The following is a 22,531-nucleotide window of genomic DNA, read 5'->3' on the forward strand; positions in this document are numbered from 1 at the left end:
TGGGCTGGTGCTAGTCTAGTCCAGTGCAAAGCCTATGGCCGCAGGCAGTTATTTTCATCCTCTAGCTTGTGTCCTCTGTAGGCTATCATATGTTTACTATAGGAGGAAGACACGCACACACACAGAGTGCATATCTATTTGTTTATTACCGCACAATGTGTATTTCCATAAATCACAGATGGATTCACAATGCTCTCTCGCCTCTTTCTCTCACACTGTGTAATTACGCTCCCAGCATCACTTGTTTCTCTCTACTAAAACAACTTTGCCAGATTTTACTCTCATATTAATTATCCACTGTTTCAATTACCTACCTGAGAGGAATCTATGTGATAATCATTAACCAACACTAGGTTTAAGGATAGTTGGCTTGTGTTAGTCAGGTTGGGTTAATCTAAGTGAGATTACTGATATCTGTGGCTTGTGGCCACTCTTGGCTCTGTGAAGACTATACAAGATGATATTGACACATCTAGATATGACATACAGGCTTTCATAGACTCCAAAACCATCTCTCCACAATGTTTTCAGCTAAGGGAAGCCTGATGAAGAAAATTCAGTTGTGAATGTAACACGTTTTGGGCAAAAATTTATTGCGAAAAACAAATGTTTTTAGACAAACAATCTGGGTACTCGGACTAGGTTGAAGATATACAGTATCAGTCAAAGTTTGGACACCTACTCATTCAAGGGTTTTTCTTAATTTTTACTATTTCCTACATTGTAGAATAGTAGTGAAAACATCAGAACTATGAAATAACACATGGAATCATGTTGTAACCCAAAAGGTGTTAAACAAATAACAAAATATATTTGAGATTTGTTTCTTCAAAGTAGCCACCCTTTGCCTTGATGACAGCTCTGCACACTCTTGGCATTCTCTCAACCAGCTTCACCTGGAATGCTTTTCCAACAATCTTGAAGGAGCTCCCACATATGCTGTGCACTTGTTGGCTTTTCCTTCACTCTTGTCCAACTCATGCCAAACCGTCTCAATTGGGTTGAGATCGGATGATTGTGGAGGCCAGGTCATCTGATGCAGCACTCCATCACTCTTGGTCAAATAGCCCTTACACAGCCTGGAGGTGTGTTGGGTCATTGTCCTCTTGAAAAACAAATGATAGTCCCACTAAGCACAAACCAGATGGGATGGCGTATCGCTGCAGAATGCTGTGGTAGCCATGCTGGTTAAGTGTGTTTTCAATTCTAAATAAATCACAGACAGTGTCACCGTTAAAGCACCATCACACCACCGCCTCCATGCTTCACGGTGGAAACCACACATGCGGAGATCATCCATTCATCTAACCTGCGCCTCACAGAGACACGGTAATTGGAACCAAAAATCTCAGTTGAACTCATCAGACCGAAGAACAGATTTCCACCGGTCTAATGTCCATTGCTCATGTTTCTTTGCCCAAGCAAGTCACTTCTTCTTATTGGTGCCCTTTACTAGTGGTTTCTTTGCAGGCCAGATTCACACAGACTCCTCTGAACAGTTCATGTTGAGATGTCTGTTACTTGAAATCTGTGAGGCATTTATTTGGGCTGCAATCTGAGGTGCAGTTAACTGTAATGAACTTATCCTCTGCAGCAGAGGTAACTCTGGGTCTTTCTTTCCTGTGGCGGTCCTCATGAGAGCCAGTTTCATCAAAGCGCTGGATGGTTTTTGCGACTGCATTTGAAGAAACTTTTAAAGTTCTTAAAATGTTCCGGGTTGACTGACCTTCATGTCTTAAAGTAATCTTTGCTTATTTGAGCTGTTCTTGCCATAATATGGATTTATAAGGCTAATAGGGATATCTTCTGTGTACCACCCCTGCCTTGTCACAACACAACTGATTGGCTGAAATACATGAACTTCTTCGATATAGGGGGCGCTCTTTTAATTTTTGGATAAAAAAACGTTCCCGTTTTAAACAAGATATTTTGTCACTAAAACATGCTCGACTATGCATAATAATTGACAGCTTTGGAAAGAAAACACTCTGACGTTTCCAAATCTGCAAAGATATTATCTGTGAGTGCCACAGAACTGATGCTACAGGCGAAACCAAGATAAAATTTCAAACAAGAAATGCCCCAGATTTTGAATGCGCTTTGTTCCAATGTCTCCTTATATGGCTGTGAATGCGCAAGGAATGAGCCTACACTTTCTGTCGTTTCCCCAAGGTGTCTGCAGCATTGTGACGTATTTGTAGGCATATCATTGGAAGATTGACCATAAGACACTACATTTACCAGGTGGTCGCTTGGTGTCCTCTGTCGCAATTATTGCGTAATCTCCAGCTGCGTGCATTTTTCCATTTGGTTCAGAGGAGAAACCAAACTGCCACGAATGACTTATCATCGAATAGATATGTGAAAAACACCTTGAGGATTGATTCTAAACAACGTTCGCCATGTTTCTGTCGATATTATGGAGTTAATTTGGAAAAAAGTTAGGCGTTGTAATGACTGAATTTTCGGGTTTTTTTCTTAGCCAAACGTGATGAACAAAATGGAGCGATTTCTCCTACACAAATAATATTTTTGGAAAAACTGAACATTTGCTATCTAACTGAGAGTCTCCTCATTGAAAACATCCGAAGTTCTTCAAAGGTAAATTATTTTATTTGAATGCTTTTCTTGTTTTTGTGAAAATGTTGCCTGCTGAATGCTAGGCTTAATGCTATGCTAGCTATCAATACTCTTACACAAATGCGTGTGTAGCTATGGTTGAAAAGCATATTTTGAAAATCTGAGATGACAGTGTTGTTAACAAAAGGCTAAGCTTGTGAGCCAATATATTTATTTCATTTCATTTGCGATTTTCATGAATAGTTAACGTTGCGTTATGGTAATGAGCTTGAGGCTATAATTACGCTCCCGGATACGGGATTGCTCGACGCAACAGGTTTTTAAGTACATGCAAATAAATTCATTAAAAATCCTACAATGTGATTTTCTGGATTTTTTTTCTCATTTTGTCTGTCATGGTTGAAGTGTACCTATGATGAAAATTACAGGCCTCTCATCTTTTTAAGTGGGAGAACTTGCACAATTGGTGGCTGACTAAATACTTTTTTGCCCCACTGTATACAATGTTGAAAATAGTAAAGATAAAGAAAAACCCTTGAATGAGTGGGTGTGTCCAAATGTTTGACTCTAAATGCCATCCAAGTTGTCACAGACTCCAAAATAATTACTACACAATTTTTCCCAGTTAAGGTAAGCCGGATAAAGCCTCCTGCAGGCTGCCATTAGCAACTAAATTATCCTTATGTGTTCTGTGTGCAATTTTAAAATAATTGGTTAATTTACATCGCTATGCATATGATCTATTAGAAGCAATTATTGGTTCCATGATTGTTTTCCCCAACAACAAAAAATTTCATTCGAAGATTGCAGACTGGAAGCTGTGGTATTTCAACGGCCAATAAGAAGCCACTTGGCTCGGGCTTGGCAGATGTAGAGGAGGGGAGGACCTGTGTTAGGCTGATAGTGGAACAGACTCATGGAAACACACACACGCACACACACTAAAATCCACCCTTCCACACTCGATTTGCATGGGGAAAATCACCATGTACAATGCCTTGCAAAGGTATTCACCCCCCTTGGTGTTTTGTTGCATTACAACTTGTAATTTAAATAGATTTTTATTTGGATTTTATGTAATGAACATTCAGAAAATAGTTCAAATTGGTGAAGTGAAAAAATAAATAAATAATTAAAACGGAAAAGTGGTGCATGCATATGTATTCACCCCCCTTGCTATGAAGCCCCTAAATAAGATCTGGTGCAGCCAATTACCTTCAGAAGTCACATAATTAGTTAGATTGCACACAGGTGGATTTTATTTAAGTGTCACATGATCTCAGCATATACAGTATATCACAAAAGTGAGTACACCCCTCACATTTTTGTAAATATTTGAGTGTATATTTTCATGTGACAACACTGAAGAAATGACACTTTGCTACAATGTAAAGTAGTGAGTGTACAGCTTGTATCACAGTGTACATTTTCTGTCCTCAAAATAACTCAACACACAGCCATTAATGTCTAAACCGCTGGCAACAAAAGTGAGCTGCAAAACTCCACAGCGGAGATTGGAGTATCTGTCCATAGGACCACTTTAAGCCGTACACCCGATAGAGCTGAGCTTTACTGAAGAGAGGTGAGAAAAAAGCCATTGATTAAAGACAAAGAATAAGCAAACACGTTTGGTGTTTGCCAAAAGGCATGTGGGATACTCCCTAAACATATGGAAGAAGGTACTCTCGTCAGATGAGACTAAAATTGAGCTTTTTGGCCATCAAGGAAAACGCCATGTCTGGCGCAAACCTAACACCTCACATAACCCCGAGAGCACCATCCCCACAGTGAAGCATGGTGATGGCAGCATCATGCTTTTGGGATGTTTTTCGTCAGCAGGGACTGGGAAACTGGTCAGAATTGAAGGAATTGAAGGAATGGTGGAGAAACCTGTTTGTCTTCCAGAGATTTGAGACTGGGACGGAGGTTCATCTTCCAGCAGGACAATGACCCTAAGCATACTGCTAAAGCAACACTCCAGAGGTTTAAGGGGAACCATTTAAATGTCTTGGATTGGCCTAGTCAAAGCCCAGAACTCAATCCAATTGAGAATCGTTGGTATGACTTAAATATTCCTGTACACCAGCAGAACCCATCCAACTTGAAGGAGCTGGAGCAGTTTTGCCTTGAAGAATGGGCAGTTTTAACCCACTGTTCCCCGGGTGGCCGAAGACATGCATGGTTCTATTTTGGAATTTGTGGTCTGTAGAGCTGCAGCACTAGTTTTACCAGCCCTCTCTTTCTAATCTGTAGGGAAAAGGTTAATGAACCCAGATGATCACAACACCAGGCTCTAAGGATCTCTCTGTGTGTGTGTGTGTGTGTGTGTGGGTGTGTGTGTGTGTGTGTGTGTGTGTGTTAGTGTGTGTATGTGTGTGTGTGTGTGTGTGAGTGAGCAGGAGCGTGAGCGAGCGAGAGAGAGAGAGCGATGGCTTGTGCGCTGCATATATGTAGGGCTGTCCCTGACTTTATAAATCTTGGTATACCGAGTGTCATCTGTTCTTTCGACCAATCAATCAATTGGTCAAAGTTGTATCACTTGTAGGTTTTCATATACAGTGCCTTGCGAAAGTATTCGGCCCCCTTGAACTTTGCGACCTTTTGCCACATTTCAGGCTTCAAAAATAAAGATATAAAACTGTATTTTTTTTGTGAAGAATCAACAACAAGTGGGACACAATCATGAAGTGGAACGACATTTATTGGATATTTCAAACTTTTTTAACAAATCAAAAACTGAAAAATTGGGCGTGCAAAATTATTCAGCCCCTTTACTTTCAGTGCAGCAAACTCTCTCCAGAAGTTCAGTGAGGATCTCTGAATGATCCAATGTTGACCTAAATGACTAATGATGATAAATACAATCCACCTGTGTGTAATCAAGTCTCCGTATAAATGCACCTGCACTGTGATAGTCTCAGAGGTCCGTCAAAAGCGCAGAGAGCATCATGAAGAACAAGGAACACCAGGCAGGTCCGAGATACTGTTGTGAAGAAGTTTAAAGCCGGATTTGGATACAAAAAGATTTCCCAAGCTTTAAACATACCAAGGAGCACTGTGCAAGCAATAATATTGAAATGGAAGGAGTATCAGACCACTGCAAATCTACCAAGACCTGGCCGTCCCTCTAAACTTTCAGCTCATACAAGGAGAAGACTGATCAGAGATGCAGAAATATCCAATAAATTTCGTTCCACTTCATGATTGTGTCCCACTTGTTGTTGATTCTTCACAAACAAATACAGTTTTATATCTTTATGTTTGAAGCCTGAAATGTGGCAAAAGGTCGCAAAGTTCAAGGGGGCCGAATACTTTCGCAAGGCACTGTATAGGCACATCCTATGTGTTTTAATCAACTATATGCACTGAGCTTGTCTGATGCTTTAAGTGCCCTGTTTGATAAATAATTAAGACGCACAAATGACTAGAGGGAGTCTGACCACAATTGATTTGATTGTGCCGGGCAAGACTCAAACTGGCTGTGTTTTAAACAAATGACAGCGAGTGACTGTGTGATGAGCACCCATTGTCGCTCTCTCCTCCCTACTGCACCGTCCACCACAGAACATTAACAGTGTTTATTGCGTTGTGTGTGTTGCTGAAGCTGCAACATAATTACAGCCATTTCTGACTGAAAAGTTATCTTGCCGAAATCCCTCATTTGTTTAGGAAAAATATTCCCTGTGCCCTCAACCCTTGCTTTCTTTACGTGAGGCATATGCATCGCATGCACGTGACCAATAGGGTCTGACCTATAGCACATCATAATCACATCAATAAATTGGTTATAACAAATGCTGAACACTGTAAAACATGTGGCAGCGAAATAGATGCAAATGACATGACAAACTCGAAACGGGGGAATGTTTGGTTGCTCAGGGGATAAAGTGGAAGTCAGATGTGTGGAATACATTTGAGTAGTTGTGGAAAATACTGGATATCAAGGTAAGCAGCAAGCGCTGCGTGCATAATGTGTGCGAAACAGGTGCTGTTAGATGACAATAAAACATTTTCTGACCGTTTGGAACAATGTAAACAACACTAAATAAATTATAAGCAAACCAAAGAGTATGTTGTATTGTTGTTGTTTTTTAAAGCCTTTATTACAGCAAAGACTAAACAGTCGCATGCATTCGTGAATGCAATTGCCAAAATGGAATGGTTTGCTAATTATTCAAGTGCCGCATTTTTATATATATATATATTTTTTTAATGTAAACGCTTGATTGCATTTGAAGTCATGAATGACTCATATGCTGTGTGATGACATGAACAAATGAATGATTGATTTATACAATAGCCTATATAAGTATTGAAATATGGGCTTAAGCAAGTTACGGTATTAAGACTAAGCAGGATGCGGTCTAAGGCCTACAGCTCAATGGTTATACAAGGCCGCTATACTCAGCCTGCTAATGATAATGGCATTACTTATTTTTGTATTTTATTTGACCTTTATTTATCTAGGCAAGTCAGTTAAGAACAAATTCGTATGTTCAATGACGGCCTAGAAACAGTGGGTTAATTGCCTTGTTAATGATGATCATAATAGTAATAATAACTATAAGACGGAGATCAAGAGAAAGGATTGTTATTATTATAACTATATTTTTTCGGACAATTTAGAACAGTGTGAACAACACTAAAGAAATGATAAGTAATACCAGAGAGGCTGTTCTAACAAACAAACAAAAAAAAGTGTAAAGCATAGCAAATATTAAAAACAGTCGAATTTGTGAAATTGTTTATCCGGCATGTTGTGGTCTCGATCGACCAACAGCCTATCGATCAAACAATCGACCGGTTGCGTGCGGCTTGGTGCTATTAAACAAACACTCAGATCCTGCTTGTGTTCCCTGTTTATCTTATTTCTGTAGATATAAATATATATATATGGATGATTTATAAAGCCAGGCACATTTAACTGCAACAGCTATCCAACACGGGAGAAAGCGCATTTGTATAATATTTTTTATTTGTGTGGCACCATTGTTCTTACACAATAATAACCATATACAATTTCAGTAGCACATGTCTTAGACTGATGGACCGTGCCACCCAACAGCCTCCACAGTGGATCAGTACACTCGAATCAGACAGGTGCCTTGTAGGCTACACCATGACCATTTTCTTTCTTTTTTTCCCTACTGCTCGCAATCTCGATTGACCAACAGCCTATCGACTAAACAATCGACCAGTTGACTTATTGGGGTTCAGCCCTAGTGTGTGTGTGTGTTTGCTTGTTCCTGTGTACTAGTGTGTGTCTAGTCATACACCTGTATCCCGCTATCAATGGTCAAACACCTTTATCTCATCCTCCCATGAACTGGGCTTCACCTCGTATGGCTGCATCCCTGTTCTCTGGTCCTCTGTTCTCTATTGTCCCTCTTTCTCTCTGGTTCCTGTGTCCAGTCAGTGTGATGTTCAGTGCCTGTGTCCTCGCTCTCGCTCTGTCTGTGTGTTTGTGATGCTCAGTGGCCATGTCACCTTGCCTCTGTAGTGGCTGATCACAGGCTACAGCCCCTCTCTTTCTCCTGACGATACGCTTCGACAGATGGCATGGTCCTATCGTTCGAGAGGGAGGGAAAGTGTGTGTTTGTGCAGAGCTTGGGACTTTTCACTCTGCCTATTTAACCCTCATAATCTGACTGCTCACCTATAATGCCCGTAACACACTCTTACTGACAGGCTTTTATTATTGCATATGAACTACACCTTGGGTTTGTGTGTCATGTTGACTCAGAAATAGAACTCATTCTAGCTTTGTGGCGTCTACTACTGATGACGTCAGAAACTGAGTGGTGGCCCAGTGACTTGTCTTAGTAAAGAGTGTGTAGGGGAGAGAGGTAGAGTGAGTGTGTGGCTGAATAAAGCAGAGAACACTTGGTAGGTGACTCAGATCTCCCAATATAACAAAGGAAATCATTTGCTGTGCTTCCCTCGCAATGGAAATTCACTTCTTTAGCATTGTCCTATCAGAGCAGGCTTCAGTTCCTCCAGGGACCACAGGGGGAGCTGTTGATTTGTGGAACAAGTAGCACAGACGAATAGAAACACAGCGCCTTCTTTCTTGTACCCTTGTTCATGCATACTCTGAGTTAGCCCCAATTCCACATCAACCCCCTTACCCCCAAGACACTTGTACACACTCCTATACAAGTGTCTCCCCTACCCTCACCTCACTTGAACAGAACAATGTTAAACTGGCAGTTAAGATGACCTGGGGAGGGTCTGATTTGTATTAAGGCAGTGGTCACCAAGTCGAGATCTACCACTCGGATAAAAAAAAAAAAACTTAATAAAAAGCTCTGTAGGAATGAGGTTTGTGCAGCAGGTCTAATACATTATCACAGCATAATGGCTATGATTGGCCTGCCAATATTGTTCTTCTCAGACCATATTATATTTCAAAACTCGTGCTTTGATAACAAAATAGATCAGTTGTTGCATCACTTGCTAGGCACAGCTGAGCATAAATTGAAATAATTTGCTTTTTTTTATTTTACTGGACTTGATCTGTATCTGATGGTCAGTCTCAGCGGAGGAAAGGAGAGAGCAGCAGAGTGTCTGCCTCTCATGGCCCCTGCTCTCTCTTTTCCTCTGGTGAGACTGAACAGAGGGGACACAGTCTTCCACCTCATGGGGCAACTCGAGTCGCACCACTTTATTTCTGCCTCATGCACGAATTCATGGTGTTCGCATGACCAGAACAAGTGAAATATTATTCGATATTAAAATAGACACGACAAGCTGCTAATAATAAAAACGCAACATATTGATACACTTGGCTACTTCATTCTTTGCAGCTGCAGTGCTGCTTGTAGCACGAGTGGAAGTAGGGATAAGCATATTTTATGTTTTGTAAAAGTGTTGGAGAAAAAAACTGTGACAAGGCTGAATTCTTTGATAGTTTCGTGGAAGCTGTAGGCACGTTGATATGAGCTGTCCGATTGGCCAGCACAGTAGGCGCACTTGATTTAGCTCTCCTGGTCTGCCGGGTAGACGGAGTTTGTCCCTTCAGACAAATTAAACGGTTAAAAATGGGAAAACTTCACCCACCCGGGGTGCAGGGCTTCTGAATCAAGTGGACCTACCGCCAGCAGCGCAAAACGAATACAAATAGATAGAGAGGAGCGCAAGGCTATATCGTTGGCTTTTCTACAGAAATGTTTGGTGATCGACCAGTCGATCACAATCGACCGGTTGGTGACCACTGTATTAAGGGCTCATGAAAAGGCTCTCCACAATCTATCCATCCAGCCATTCCTTCTCCCTGTCTATATTAGAGCCTGTCTTCAGCAGTTTGTCTCTTCTCTCTTCTCCCTATTTACCTGAGGGCGGCTGCTGCTCACCTCCCCTGGTGTTACCTGTCAGAGTAGCCACTGAGGACACACAAACGTAATAGGCGGCTGGCCAGTGATGTGTATAAAGAGAGAGTGGTTTGTCAGGTGTGTGAGAGTAGTAGAGTGTGATTAATCAGTATCATCTCTCTCTAGTGTTCCACTCTGTTGCAGTTGTCAAGAATGTGTCAAACCCTACATACAGCCCTCCCTAAAGCCCACACCATATCTGTCACACACACCTCATGTTCCCCACGCCTCACCTAATCAATCGGGTTATATGTTCATGATCCCATATGGCACCCATCAGCGTGATAACAAATTATATTACACCTGGTCTATATTAACCCAGGTCGACACATGATGGACATGTAGAGGTAATTAGAAGGACGTATGGTTAACAAGGCAACAAATTATTGTATTTTTTTCATTCGCTGTATGTATGGCTTATAGGTCCTTATGGGAAACATGTTGCGCATGAGAAGATGCATATACAGTTGAAGTCGGAAGTTTACATACACTCAGGTTGAAGTCATTAAAACTTGTTTTTCAACCACTCCACAAATTTCTTGTTAACAAACTATAGTTTTGGCAAGTCGAATAGGACATCTACTTTGTGCATGACACAAGTAATTTTTCCAACAATTGTTTACAGACAGATTATTTAACTTATAATTCACTGTATCACAATTCCAGTGGGTCAGAAGTTTACATGCACTAAGTTGACTGTGCCTTTAAACAGCTTGGGAAAATTGCAGAAAATGATGTCATGGCTTTAGAAGCTTCTGATAGGATAATTGACATCATTTTTAATAATAAAAAAAGGAAACCTATTATTCTGACATTTCACATTCTTAAAATAAAGTGGGGATCCTAACTGACCTAAGACAGGGAATTTCTGCTCGGATTAAATGTCAGGAATCATGAAAAACTGACTAACACAAATGGGACAGGAGATATGCTTGTTCAAAGTCTGGAATTTGGTGTCTGCAATATCATATGTGACTAAAAGAACATACAGTGCATTGCGAAAGTATTCGGCCCCCTTGAACTTTGCAACCTTTTGCCACATTTCAGGCTTCAAACATAAAGATATAAAACTGTATTTTTTTGTGAAGAATCAACAACAAGTGGAACACAATCATGAAGTGGAACGACATTTATTGGATATTTCAAACTTTTTTAACAAATCAAAAACTGAAAAATTGGGCGTGCAAAATTATTCAGCCCCTTTACTTTCAGTGCAGCAAACTCTCTCCAGAAGTTCAGTGAGGATCTCTGAATGATCCAATGTTGACCTAAATGACTAATGATGATAAATACAATCCACCTGTGTGTAATCAAGTCTCCGTATAAATGCACCTGCACTGTGATAGTCTCAGAGGTCCGTTAAAAGCGCAGAGAGCATCATGAAGAACAAGGAACACACCAGGCAGGTCCGATATACTGTTGTGAAGAAGTTTAAAGCCGGATTTGGATACAAAAAGATTTCCCAAGCTTTAAACATCCCAAGGAGCACTGTGCAAGCGATAATATTGAAATGGAAGGAGTATCAGACCACTGCAAATCTACCAAGACCTGGCCGTCCCTCTAAACTTTCAGCTCATACAAGGAGAAGACTGATCAGAGATGTAGCCAAGAGGCCCATGATCACTCTGGATGAACTGCAGAGATCTACAGCTGAGATGGGAGACTCTGTCCATAGGACAACAATCAGTCGTATATTGCACAAATCTGGCCTTTATGGAAGAGTGGCAAGAAGAAAGCCATTTCTTAAAGATATCCATAAAAAGTGTTGTTTAAAGTTTGCCACAAGCCACCTGGGAGACACACCAAACATGTGGAAGAAGGTGCTCTGGTCAGATGAAACCAAAATTGAACTTTTTGGCAACATTGCAAAACGTTATGTTTGGCGTAAAAGCAACACAGCTCATCACCCTGAACACACCATCCCCACTGTCAAACATGGTGGTGGCAGCATCATGGTTTGGGCCTGCTTTTCTTCAACAGGGACAGGGAAGATGGTTAAAATTGATGGGAAGATGGATGGAGCCAAATACAGGACCATTCTGGAAGAAAACCTGATGGAGTCTGCAAAAGACCTGAGACTGGGACGGAGATTTGTCTTCCAACAAGACAATGATCCAAAACATAAAGCAAAATCTACAATGGAATGGTTCAAAAATAAACATATCCAGGTGTTAGAATGGCCAAGTCAAAGTCCAGACCTGAATCCAATCGAGAATCTGTGGAAAGAACTGAAAACTGCTGTTCACAAATGCTCTCTATCCAACCTCACTGAGCTCGAGCTGTTTTGCAAGGAGGAATGGGAAAAAATTTCAGTCTCTCGATGTGCAAAACTGATAGAGACATACCCCAAGCGACTTACAGCTGTAATCGCAGCAAAAGGTGGCGCTACAAAGTATTAACTTAAGGGGGCTGAATAATTTTGCACGCCCAATTTTTCAGTTTTTGATTTGTTAAAAAAGTTTGAAATATCCAATAAATGTCGTTCCACTTCATGATTGTGTCCCACTTGTTGTTGATTCTTCACAAAAAAATACAGTTTTATATCTTTATGTTTGAAGCCTGAAATATGGCAAAAGGTCACAAAGTTCAAGGGGGCCGAATACTTTCGCAAGGCACTGTAAGTATTAGGGTTTAATATTTTCCAGGTATTTTACAAATGTTACATACCGAGAATAATTCACCTTTCTTCCGGGTAACCCGGTATTTCCCGCCAAAACCGGAAGTGTCATTGAAAGCATTATAAATCATATAAATATGTCTGGAGCTTTGATCAGCATGGAAATTTTAACCTGATGCTTCCCGAGTCTGATGAAACTATATATTATACTATTATATTATATATTAAATATATTAAATACACTGCATATATATTATATATTAAATATATTAAATACACATATATATTAAATACACTGCTCAAAAAATAAAGGGAACACTAAAATAACACATCCTAGATTGAATGAATGAAATATTCTTATTAAATAGTTTTTTCTTTACATAATTGAATGTGCTGACAACAAAATCACACAAAAATTATCAATGGAAATCAAATTTAGCAACCCATGGAGGTCTGAATTTGGAGTCACACTCAAAATTAAAGTGGAAAACCATACTACAGGCTGATCCAACTTTGATGTAATGTCCTTTAAAACAAGTCAAAATGAGGCTCATTAGTGTGTGTGGCCTCCATTTGCCTGTATGACCTCCCTACAATGCCTGGGCATGCTCCTGATGAGGTGGCGGATGGTCTCCTGAGGGATCTCCTCCCAGACCTGGACTAAAGCATCTGCCAACTCCTGGACAGTCTGTGGTGCAACGTGGCGTTGGTGAATGGAGCGAGACATGATGTCCCAGATGTGCTCAATTGGATTCAGGTCTGGGGAACGGGCGGGCCAGTCCATAGCATCAATGCCTTCCTCTTGCAGGAACTGCTGACACACTCCAGCCACATGAGGTCTAGCATTGTCTTGCATTAGGAGGAACCCAGGGCCAACCGCACCAGCATATGGTCTCACAATGGGTCTGCGGCTCTCATCTCGGTACCCAATGGCAGTCAGGCTACCTCTGGCGAGCACATGGAGGGCTGTGCGGCCCCCCAAAGAAATGCCACCCCACACCATGACTGACCCACCGCCAAACTGGTCATGCTGGAGGATGTTGCAGGCAGCAGAACGTTCTCCACGGCGTCTCCAGACTCTGTCACGTCTGTCACGTGCTCAGTGTGAACCTGCTTTCATCTGTGAAGAGCACAGGGCGCCAGTGGCGAATTTGCCAATCTTGGTGTTCTCTGGCAAATGCCAAACGTTCTGCACGGTGTTGGGCTGTAAGCACAACCCCCACCTGTGGATGTCGGGCCCTCATACCACCCTCATGGAGTCTGTTTCTGACCGTTTGAGCAGACTCATGCACATTTGTGGCCTGCTGGAGGTCATTTTGCAGGGCTCTGGCAGTGCTCCTCCTGCTCCTCCTTGCACAAAGGTGGAGGTAGCGGTCCTGCTGCTTTGTTGTTACCCTTCTACGGCCTCCTCCACGTCTCCTGATGTACTGGCCTGTCTCCTGGTAGCACCTCCATGCTCTGGACACTACGCTGACAGACATAGCAAACCTTGTTGCCACAGCTCGCATTGATGTGCCATCCTGGATGAGCTGCACTACCTGAGCCACTTGTGTGGGTTGTAGACTCCGTCTCATGCTACCACTAGAGTGAAAGCACCGCCAGCATTCAAAAGTGACCAAAACATCAGCCAGGAAGCATAGGAACTGAGAAGTGGTCTGTGGTCACCACCTGCAGAAGCACTTCTTTATTGGGGGTGTCTTGCTAATTGCCTATAATTTCCACCTGTTGTCTATTCCATTTGCACAACAGCATGTGAAATGTATTGTCAATCAGTGTTGCTTCCTAAGTGGACAGTTTGATTTCACAGAAGTGTGATTGACTTGGAGTTACATTGTGTTGTTTAAGTGTTCCCTTTATTTTTTTGAGCAGTGTACATTTTTTGAGCCCAACATTAATGACATTTAACGAGCCCGATCCCCCAAAAAAGCCCAAATGATGTTGCTGTTATCCAATACATATATGATATAGGCTACTGCACATTACGCACGGCAGAAAAACAGAAAATTCCATAGATGTAGCCAGCAATATGCTCTCTTGAGTACATAAATAAAACCTGCTCCAGCACCAGGAATTGCGCACATCGTTCAAATAATGTTAAAGCAGAAGATAACATGAGACTCTGGTTCAGCACGTGGCCTACAAAGTTACAAGTACAGGCTAGCGAATTGGGATTTTAATTTGGAAATATATTAGGGCCTATTTGTATAATTAGTAGGCTTACGCATACAGTATATAGCTTTAATAATATTTCCCCTAATGTTATTATTGTTGCTTCATTCATTCCTCGCCTTTCAACAGGTAAATGCAATACGTTTTGTTGTCCTTATCTTCATCATTCTAATAACATCCTTTAATAATATAAGACTAGAATTAGAGGCAGATGGCTTTCACTTCTCTTCACAAACATTGAATGTTTATGGGCCTGAATAAATAACTGCTATAGCTTACCGCCATCGCAGGTTCGCTCTTCTTTTGGCTATCGTGTTTAACATTCATCAAAAATGAGCTTGTGTCCCTCTTCGAATTGTCTATTGGTATAAGAAATGCAAAAGAGCTAAGTAGTGTTTTTTTAATGAGAGGCCAGCGGAGCACAGGTGCTTGCGTATTGCGCATGAGACAGAGGCTGGCTATAAGCTTATTATGCATAATCCATCATTATTTAGCTAAATTAAAGGCTAATACTGCATTGAATGTATTACCCGAAATAAGTAGGCTAGGACATCTATATATAGGATTGTATATCAATCAAGAACAGGATTATCTATTTTGGATGCAATTTAAATAGAGTTAATGGAGAGAGAGAGAAAGACTGAAAGTGCTCACACGTGCATTGATTCAAAGCAACGATTTTCAAGTGATAGGCTGATAAAAAAATCTGCAGCGGCAATTAAAAAAAATATATCTTTGCAATTAAAAAATAATATGATCCCCCGAAAGCCAGATGGAGATGGGTAAATTAGACAAGACTTCAGTCTTTATATTACCTATCACAAGAAAAGAAAGTTAACATGATGAGATGATTGGTCTACATGCATTGTGAACTGCGTTGCATACGGCGATGGGCTGTCTGTCCCCACCCTGAGTGTTGATTCATCATGCAGAGGCCGTAGCAATGCCAGATTTAGACATCACATATCATTTAGCAGGTCCATTTCAAGCTATGCTGTTCATATAGATAATTTACTGGTTTCTCAGTTATTTATCCTGGTCAAAGGGAGTGGTTTTGGGCAGTAAATCTCGGTAACCGGGTTCCCACCATTCAACCCTTGTACGTATGTACACTACCGTTCAAAAGTTTGGGGTCACTTAGAAATCTCCTTGTTTTTGAAAGAAAAGCAAATAACATCAAATTGAAAAGAAGTACAGTATAGACATTGTTAATGTTGTAAATGACTATTGCAGCTGGAAACGGTAGATTTTTAAATTGAATATAAGCGTACAGAGGCCCATTTATCAGCAAACATCACTCCTGTGTTCCAATGTCACACTGTGTTAGCTAATCCAAGTTTATCATTTTAAAAGGCTAATTGATCATTAGAAAACCCTTTTGCAATATGTTACCCACGGATGGACTTCATTGCTGATGTAGAGCTTCATAATCTGTACTGTATTTCCATGGCTTTTGAAGATATTATGCATGGCTTAGATGATAGGTCTATGTGCAGAGCACATACTGAAAGAGTAAGATGGCACTAAAATTGTTATCAGTATTTTTTTTAAAATATAGATTAGTGCTGTATATTTGAATGACTGTGGAGAGTAGATGTAGTTGAATGACTGTGGTTGTAGATGTAGTAAGAAGCATCAGTCTGCATAACCACAGCAACTCGCCCAAGCCTCCCCCATTTCTCCTTCACCCAAATCCAGATAGCTGATGTTCTGAAAGAGCTGCAAAATCTAGCCCCTTCAAATCAGCCGGGCTAGACGATCTGGACCCTCTCTTTCTAAAATGATCTACCAAAATTGTTGCAACCCCTATTACTAGCCTGTTCAACCTCTCTTTCGTGTCGTCTGAGATTCCCAAACATTGGAAAGCTGCCGCGATCATCCCCCTCTTCAAAGGTGGAGACACTCTAGACCCAAACTGCTACAGACGTATATCTTTCTTACCCTGCCTTTCTAAGGTCTTCGAAAGCCAAGTTAACAAACAGATTACCAACCATTTTGAATCCCACCGTACCTTCTCCGCTATGCAATCTGGTTTCAGAGCTGGTCATGGGTGCACCTCAGCCACGCATGTCCTAAACGATATCAGAACCGCCATCGATAAGAGACATTACTGTGCAGCTGTATTCATCGACCTGGCCAAGGCTTTCGACTCTGTCAATCACCCCATTCTTATCGGCAGACTAAACAGTCTTGCTTTCTCAAATGATTGCCTCGCCTGGTTCATTAACTACTTCTCTGATAGAGTTCAATGTGTCAAATCGGAGGGCCTTTTGTCTGGACCTCTGGCAGTCTCTATGGGGGTGCCACAGGGTTAAATTCTCAGGCCGACTCTCTTCTCTGTATACATCCATGATGTCACTCTTGCTGCTGGCGATTCTCTGATCCAACTCTACGCAGACGACCCCATTCTGTGTATTTCTGGCCCTTCTTTGGACTCTGTGTTAACTAACCTCCAGACGAGCTTCAATGCCATATCTCTTCGTCCGTTACCCCCAACAGCTCTTAAATGCAAGTAAAACTAAATGCATGCTCTTCAACCGATCGCTGCCCGCACCTGCCCGCCTGTCCAGCATCACTACTTTGGACGGTTCTGACTTAAAATATGTGGACAACTACAAATACCTAGGTGTCTGGTTAGACTGTAAACTCTCCTTCCAGACTCGCATCAAACATCTACAATCCAAAATTAAATCTAGAATCGGCTTCCTATTTCGCAACAAAGCCTCCTTCACTCATGCTGCCAAACATACCCTCGTAAAACTGACCATCCTCGACTTCGGCGATGCCATTTGCAAAATAGCCTCCAACACTCTACTCAACAAATTGGATGCAGTCTATCACAGTGCCATTCGTTTTGTCACCAAAGCCCCATATACTACCCGCCACTGTTACCTGTACGCTCCCGTTGGCTGGCCTTCGCCTCATACTCGTCGCCAAACCCACTGGTAGAGGTAAAGCCTCGCCTTATCTCAGCTCGCTGGTCACCATAGCAGCACCCACCCATAGCACACGCTCCAATAGGTATATCTCACTGGTCACCCCCAAAGCCAAATCTTCCTTTGGCCGCCTTTCCTTCCAGTTCTCTGCTGCCAATGACTGGAACGAACTGCAAAAATCACTGAAGCTGGAGACTCATATCTCCCTCACTAGCTTCAAGCACCAGCTGTCAGAGCAGCGCACAGATCACTGCACATGTACATAGCCCATCTGTAAATAGCCCATCCAACTACCTCATCAACCATACTGTATTTATTTATCTTGCTCCTTTGCACCCCAGTATCCCTACTTGCACATTCATCTTCTGCACATCAATCACTCCAGTGTTTAATTGTTATATTGTAATTACTTTGCCACCATGGCCTATTTATTTACTTTTTCTACTGTATTATTGACTGTATGTTTGTTTATTCCATGCGTAAGTCTGTGTTGCTGTATGTGTCGAACTGCTTTGCTTTATTCTTGGCCAGGTGGCAGTTGTAAATGAGAACTTGTTCTCAACTAGCCTACCTGGTTAAATAAAGGTGAAATACATGTATTTTTATTTTTATAATGTAAGTAATGTGTGTGTGAATGGGGGTGGAGAGGAAATTGACACATTAACAGGTGTTGTTAGAGAGACCCTCCATGAAGCGCTGAGAACCACCATCTGTACCACTACACTTCATCAAGGAGAGCGACTCCCCAGGCTCTCTTCACGAACATCTTTCTCTTATTTTTTTCCCAGTTTAATAGAAGGCCCCTGCTGTGATGCTGGTAGACCCAATTCACTCTTATTTTCACCCTCTCTCTCTCTCTCTCTCTCTCTCTCTCTCTCTCTCTCTCTTGGTACAGAGGAGGAGGTGGAGAACTTTGATGTGTCCAGCTTGCAGGAGGAGACTTTGCGGAACATCGAGGCTGACAGTTTCTGGTGCATGAGCAAGCTGTTGGACGGCATTCAGGTACATGGATTCTCCTTTCCTTTCCGCTGTTTACATTCACTGTGTGCCTGTGTGTGTGCGCTTGTGTATGTGTAGCACCGCCCCAGGAGAGAACGGTTAGGCGTGTGTGTGTGTGTGTGTGTGTGTGTGTGTGTGTGTGTGTGTGTGTTGATTTGGCCACAAACATGAATGCATACAGGTTTAGTCACAATAGGTTCCCCTGTGTGTAGGTTAGTTGCTCCCTCCCACCTTCCCCCTCTGTTCCATCTCTTCAGAATTAGAGTGTGTGGTACATATTCTCTTTCTGCACTGTACCGTAGCCAAATACAGCCTTTTACCCGTCAGCCTGGTGGCGGGCAGCGTTGAGCATATCACCCAGGGAACTGGTCCGCCTCCTCACTTTCTCGCTCTCTTTGTCGCTTATTGATTTACAGCCATAACATTAGAGCCCCGTGTGTGTGTGAGTGCGCCCGTATGTGTGAGCATGCGAGTGTGTGTTTGGCCTTGATGTAAATGGCCCCATACACAGAGTTAGATAGGCAGTGGAAGAAGGCAGGTAGGTGGCAAGGCTATATTCTCCATACAGCCATTCAACAGTGTGTTCAGAGCGGAGTGTTGCTACTAGCCACACGCCCGACACTGCTCCCGGGTGTTGCCCGCTTCCACCGCTTTGTCTCGCTGTGGTTTTTTCTAAACACTCGCTAGGGATGAAATGTTGTGTAATTACACCAGGGTGCGGAAGAGGATTCGATTTACTTCAACCAGTACGTACACTCTCTCGTTTTCTCTGTCTCTCTCGCTCTCTCGCTCTCTCTCTCTCTCGCTCGCTCTCTCTCGCTCTCTCTCTCGCGCTCTCTCTCGCGCTCTCTCTCGCTCTCGCTCTCGCTCTCGCTCTCTCTCTCTCGCTCTCTCTCTCTCGCTCTCTCTCTCGCTCTTTCTCTCGCTCTCTCTCTCGCTCTCTCTCTCTCGCACTCTCTCTCGCTCTCTCTTTCTCGTGCTCTCTCTCTCGCTCTCTCTCTCGCGCTCTCTCTCGCGCTTTCTCTCTCTCGCACTCACTCACTCGCTCGCTCACTCACTCACTCACTCACTCACTCGCTCGCTCGCTCACTCACTCACACACACACACACACACAGATTGCCTTTTTGGCATGAAATACAATTTGTAGATCTTGCCAAAGCAAGATCGGATGTACAGCATTTCAGTAAATACAATGAGGATAATTAAATGTATTTACTTAACCTTTATTTTTTATCAAGGAGTCATACCAAGGTCTCTTTTACAGATGAGCCCTGAATGACATACATGACAGAAAATACACACATAAATAGAAAATGCAAGCAGAAAGAAGAACACGGTCATAAAAAACAAACGCTTTCATCAGTGATACGGTCCTCAATCAGCTTTCTGAATTGCCCTCGAGTCCCCAAAATATCAAATTTAAGAACATTTTGAAGATAATTTTTTTTAAATAAGATGCAAGAACTTAAAGCTCATTTACCGAACTCAGTAGAGACCAAAGGAATTTCCAAAGTTATCCCTGAAACCGGGTGTGTGGTAACTAGTATGTCTAAAGTTTAGTAAAGTATAAATTAAAACAGAAATGTATCAACCTACGTGACATCAAAGAGGGCCAGCCAACTTTCCGGTAGAGAATGCCTCGATGAGCACTAAAATTGTCACCCAGTAATATAGCTCTGTGCGCTATGATGAACTGCAACTAACTGTTGTAATGAAGTGGCAGCTGTGTTCATATACAGTTGAAGTCGGATGTTTACATACACTTAGGTTGGAGTCATTAAAACTCGTTTTCAACCACTCCACACATTTCTTGATAACAAACTATAGTTTTGGCAAGTCGGTTAGGACATCACTTTGCGCATGACACGTAATTTTTCCAACAATTATTTACAGACAGATTATTTCACTTATAATTCACTGTATCACAATTTCAGTGGGTCAGAATTAGAATAAGAGTTAGAACATGTGTGGGCAGAACTGAATAAGTATGTGTGAGCAAGGAGACCTACAAACCTGACTTAGTTACTCCAGCTCTGTCAGGAGGAATGGGCCAAAATTCACCCAACTTATTGTGGGAAGCTTGTGGAATCAAACCTGGAATGTTTGACCCAATTTAAACAATTTTAAAGGCAATTCTACTAAACGCTAATTGAGTGTATGTAAACTTCTGACCCACTGGGAATGTGATGAAATAAATAAAAGCTGAAATAAATCACTCTACTATTATTCTGACATTTCACATTTTTTAAATAAAGTGGTGATCCTAACTGACCTAAAACGGGGACTTTTTACTATGTTTAAATGTCAGGAACTGTGAAAAACTGAGTTTAAATGTATTTGGCTAAAGTGTATGTAAACTCCCGACTTTAACTGTAGACGTTGCCACTGTAGTCTAGGACTGATAGAAACATCAACTGAATATTCTGTTTTCTACAGTTTAGCGGTTGGCAGTGCCTATTTCTATAGAAGAAGCCCATTTTTATTTTGTTTTTATTTATTTATCTTCCATTTTTGCAGGTATTTTGTTTTAGGGGGTACTCTCAGCTTCTTAACTTACTCATCAATATGTTTTAAAAAAATAATGAAATACAGTTCATTTGAGTAGTAATAATAATTGTACATATAATCATGTATACAGGTACAACACTACTGCTGTTGTATTGTGTAATCTTCAACAGATACCTTTTAAGATTATAAAAGAAAAAGACGGAATGGGAAATAAATAAACAACAAAATGTACATGCATGATGGTTACACTATTTATTACTTATAAGTTATATACAATGTAAATACTACATGGAATTAATGGTCATGGGATGACTCTTAGGCTATGGCAATCATATACATACTGTATCTCTCGTTCTCTTGCTCGCTCTTCTCTCTCCCGCTCTTTCTCTCACCTCTCACCTCGCTTACTTCTATCATCTCTCTCCTCTCATCGTCTTTCCTGGCCTCTTTGTATCTGTCATTCAGAAGGCGGTCTCTCCTCTCCTTCACTCCAGTCTCTCTCTACTCCAGAGAGGGCCATTTGTATGCTGGTGACTCACCTCTCTTCAGAGGTAGCAGTGCATTAGGATGCACTCCCAGCCAGCTACCCTTTTGTGCTGTTTTGTCCCTAATTACCGCAGTAACTTGTGTGTACAAAGCTGATTCGCACAGGCACTTATGATTTTCTTCATAACTTCACAGTATACTCAGTTATAACCCAGGAATATTCGTACTTCACTTTTACACAGTGCTTAGAGGTGTTTGTGTGTGTCTGTGTGGGGCTGTGTCTGTGTGAGAGAGAGAGACAGGGACTGCCTCTGATTATTGCAGTAGAAAGGAATGCTTACTTTGAAGATTATCTGACACCATAGCATTCTTACATCTCCACGGAATGATATAAGATCGTGATGAACATATCATAATAGGTATTAAGCAGTAAACAACATTTTGTATCACAGCAAATTGCTTTTTTGACCTTGATCTTTGGACATTCAAGGACAATACAAAGGATGGCTAACACCACTAAGGATGTGTCCCATATGGCACCCTAGTCCCTACATAGTGCACTACTTTTGACCAAGACGTGAACTATATAGGAAATAGGGTGCCATTTGCGATGCAGCCTCAATGAGGCTAACAACACTAGATGGCATTGCTCCTAGTATAGAAAGCAGACTGCTATTATTGAAATCTTGGTTTCCTAAAAACTCTAAAGTAAAATTCACAATAACATCCAGCTTTCAGACAGCTTTCTACAGCTTTCTGCCCTGAAGGCAGTACACCACAAAAACACTGCTTCATATAGCAATGTACAATACTCAATGTGTATCACTTGTCATATTCTCTTTCATTTTGCACCAGCATGCATCAG

General features: G+C 41.6%; 1 protein-coding gene across 2 annotated transcripts in view; it reads left to right on the forward strand.

The window, feature by feature from the left end:
- Window positions 1-22,531, forward strand: part of LOC139378765 (TBC1 domain family member 22B-like) — a 194,812-nt gene that overhangs the window by 75,266 nt on the left and 97,015 nt on the right. For both annotated transcript variants that reach the window (XM_071121251.1, XM_071121252.1), the window contains exon 10: window positions 18,568-18,674. In XM_071121251.1, the coding sequence (XP_070977352.1) occupies window positions 18,568-18,674 (107 nt within the window). The remainder of the gene's footprint in view (window positions 1-18,567; window positions 18,675-22,531) is intronic.

The sequence above is a fragment of the Oncorhynchus clarkii genome, chromosome 21 (genome assembly GCF_045791955.1).
Source record: "Oncorhynchus clarkii lewisi isolate Uvic-CL-2024 chromosome 21, UVic_Ocla_1.0, whole genome shotgun sequence".
Lineage (NCBI taxonomy): Eukaryota > Metazoa > Chordata > Actinopteri > Salmoniformes > Salmonidae > Oncorhynchus > Oncorhynchus clarkii.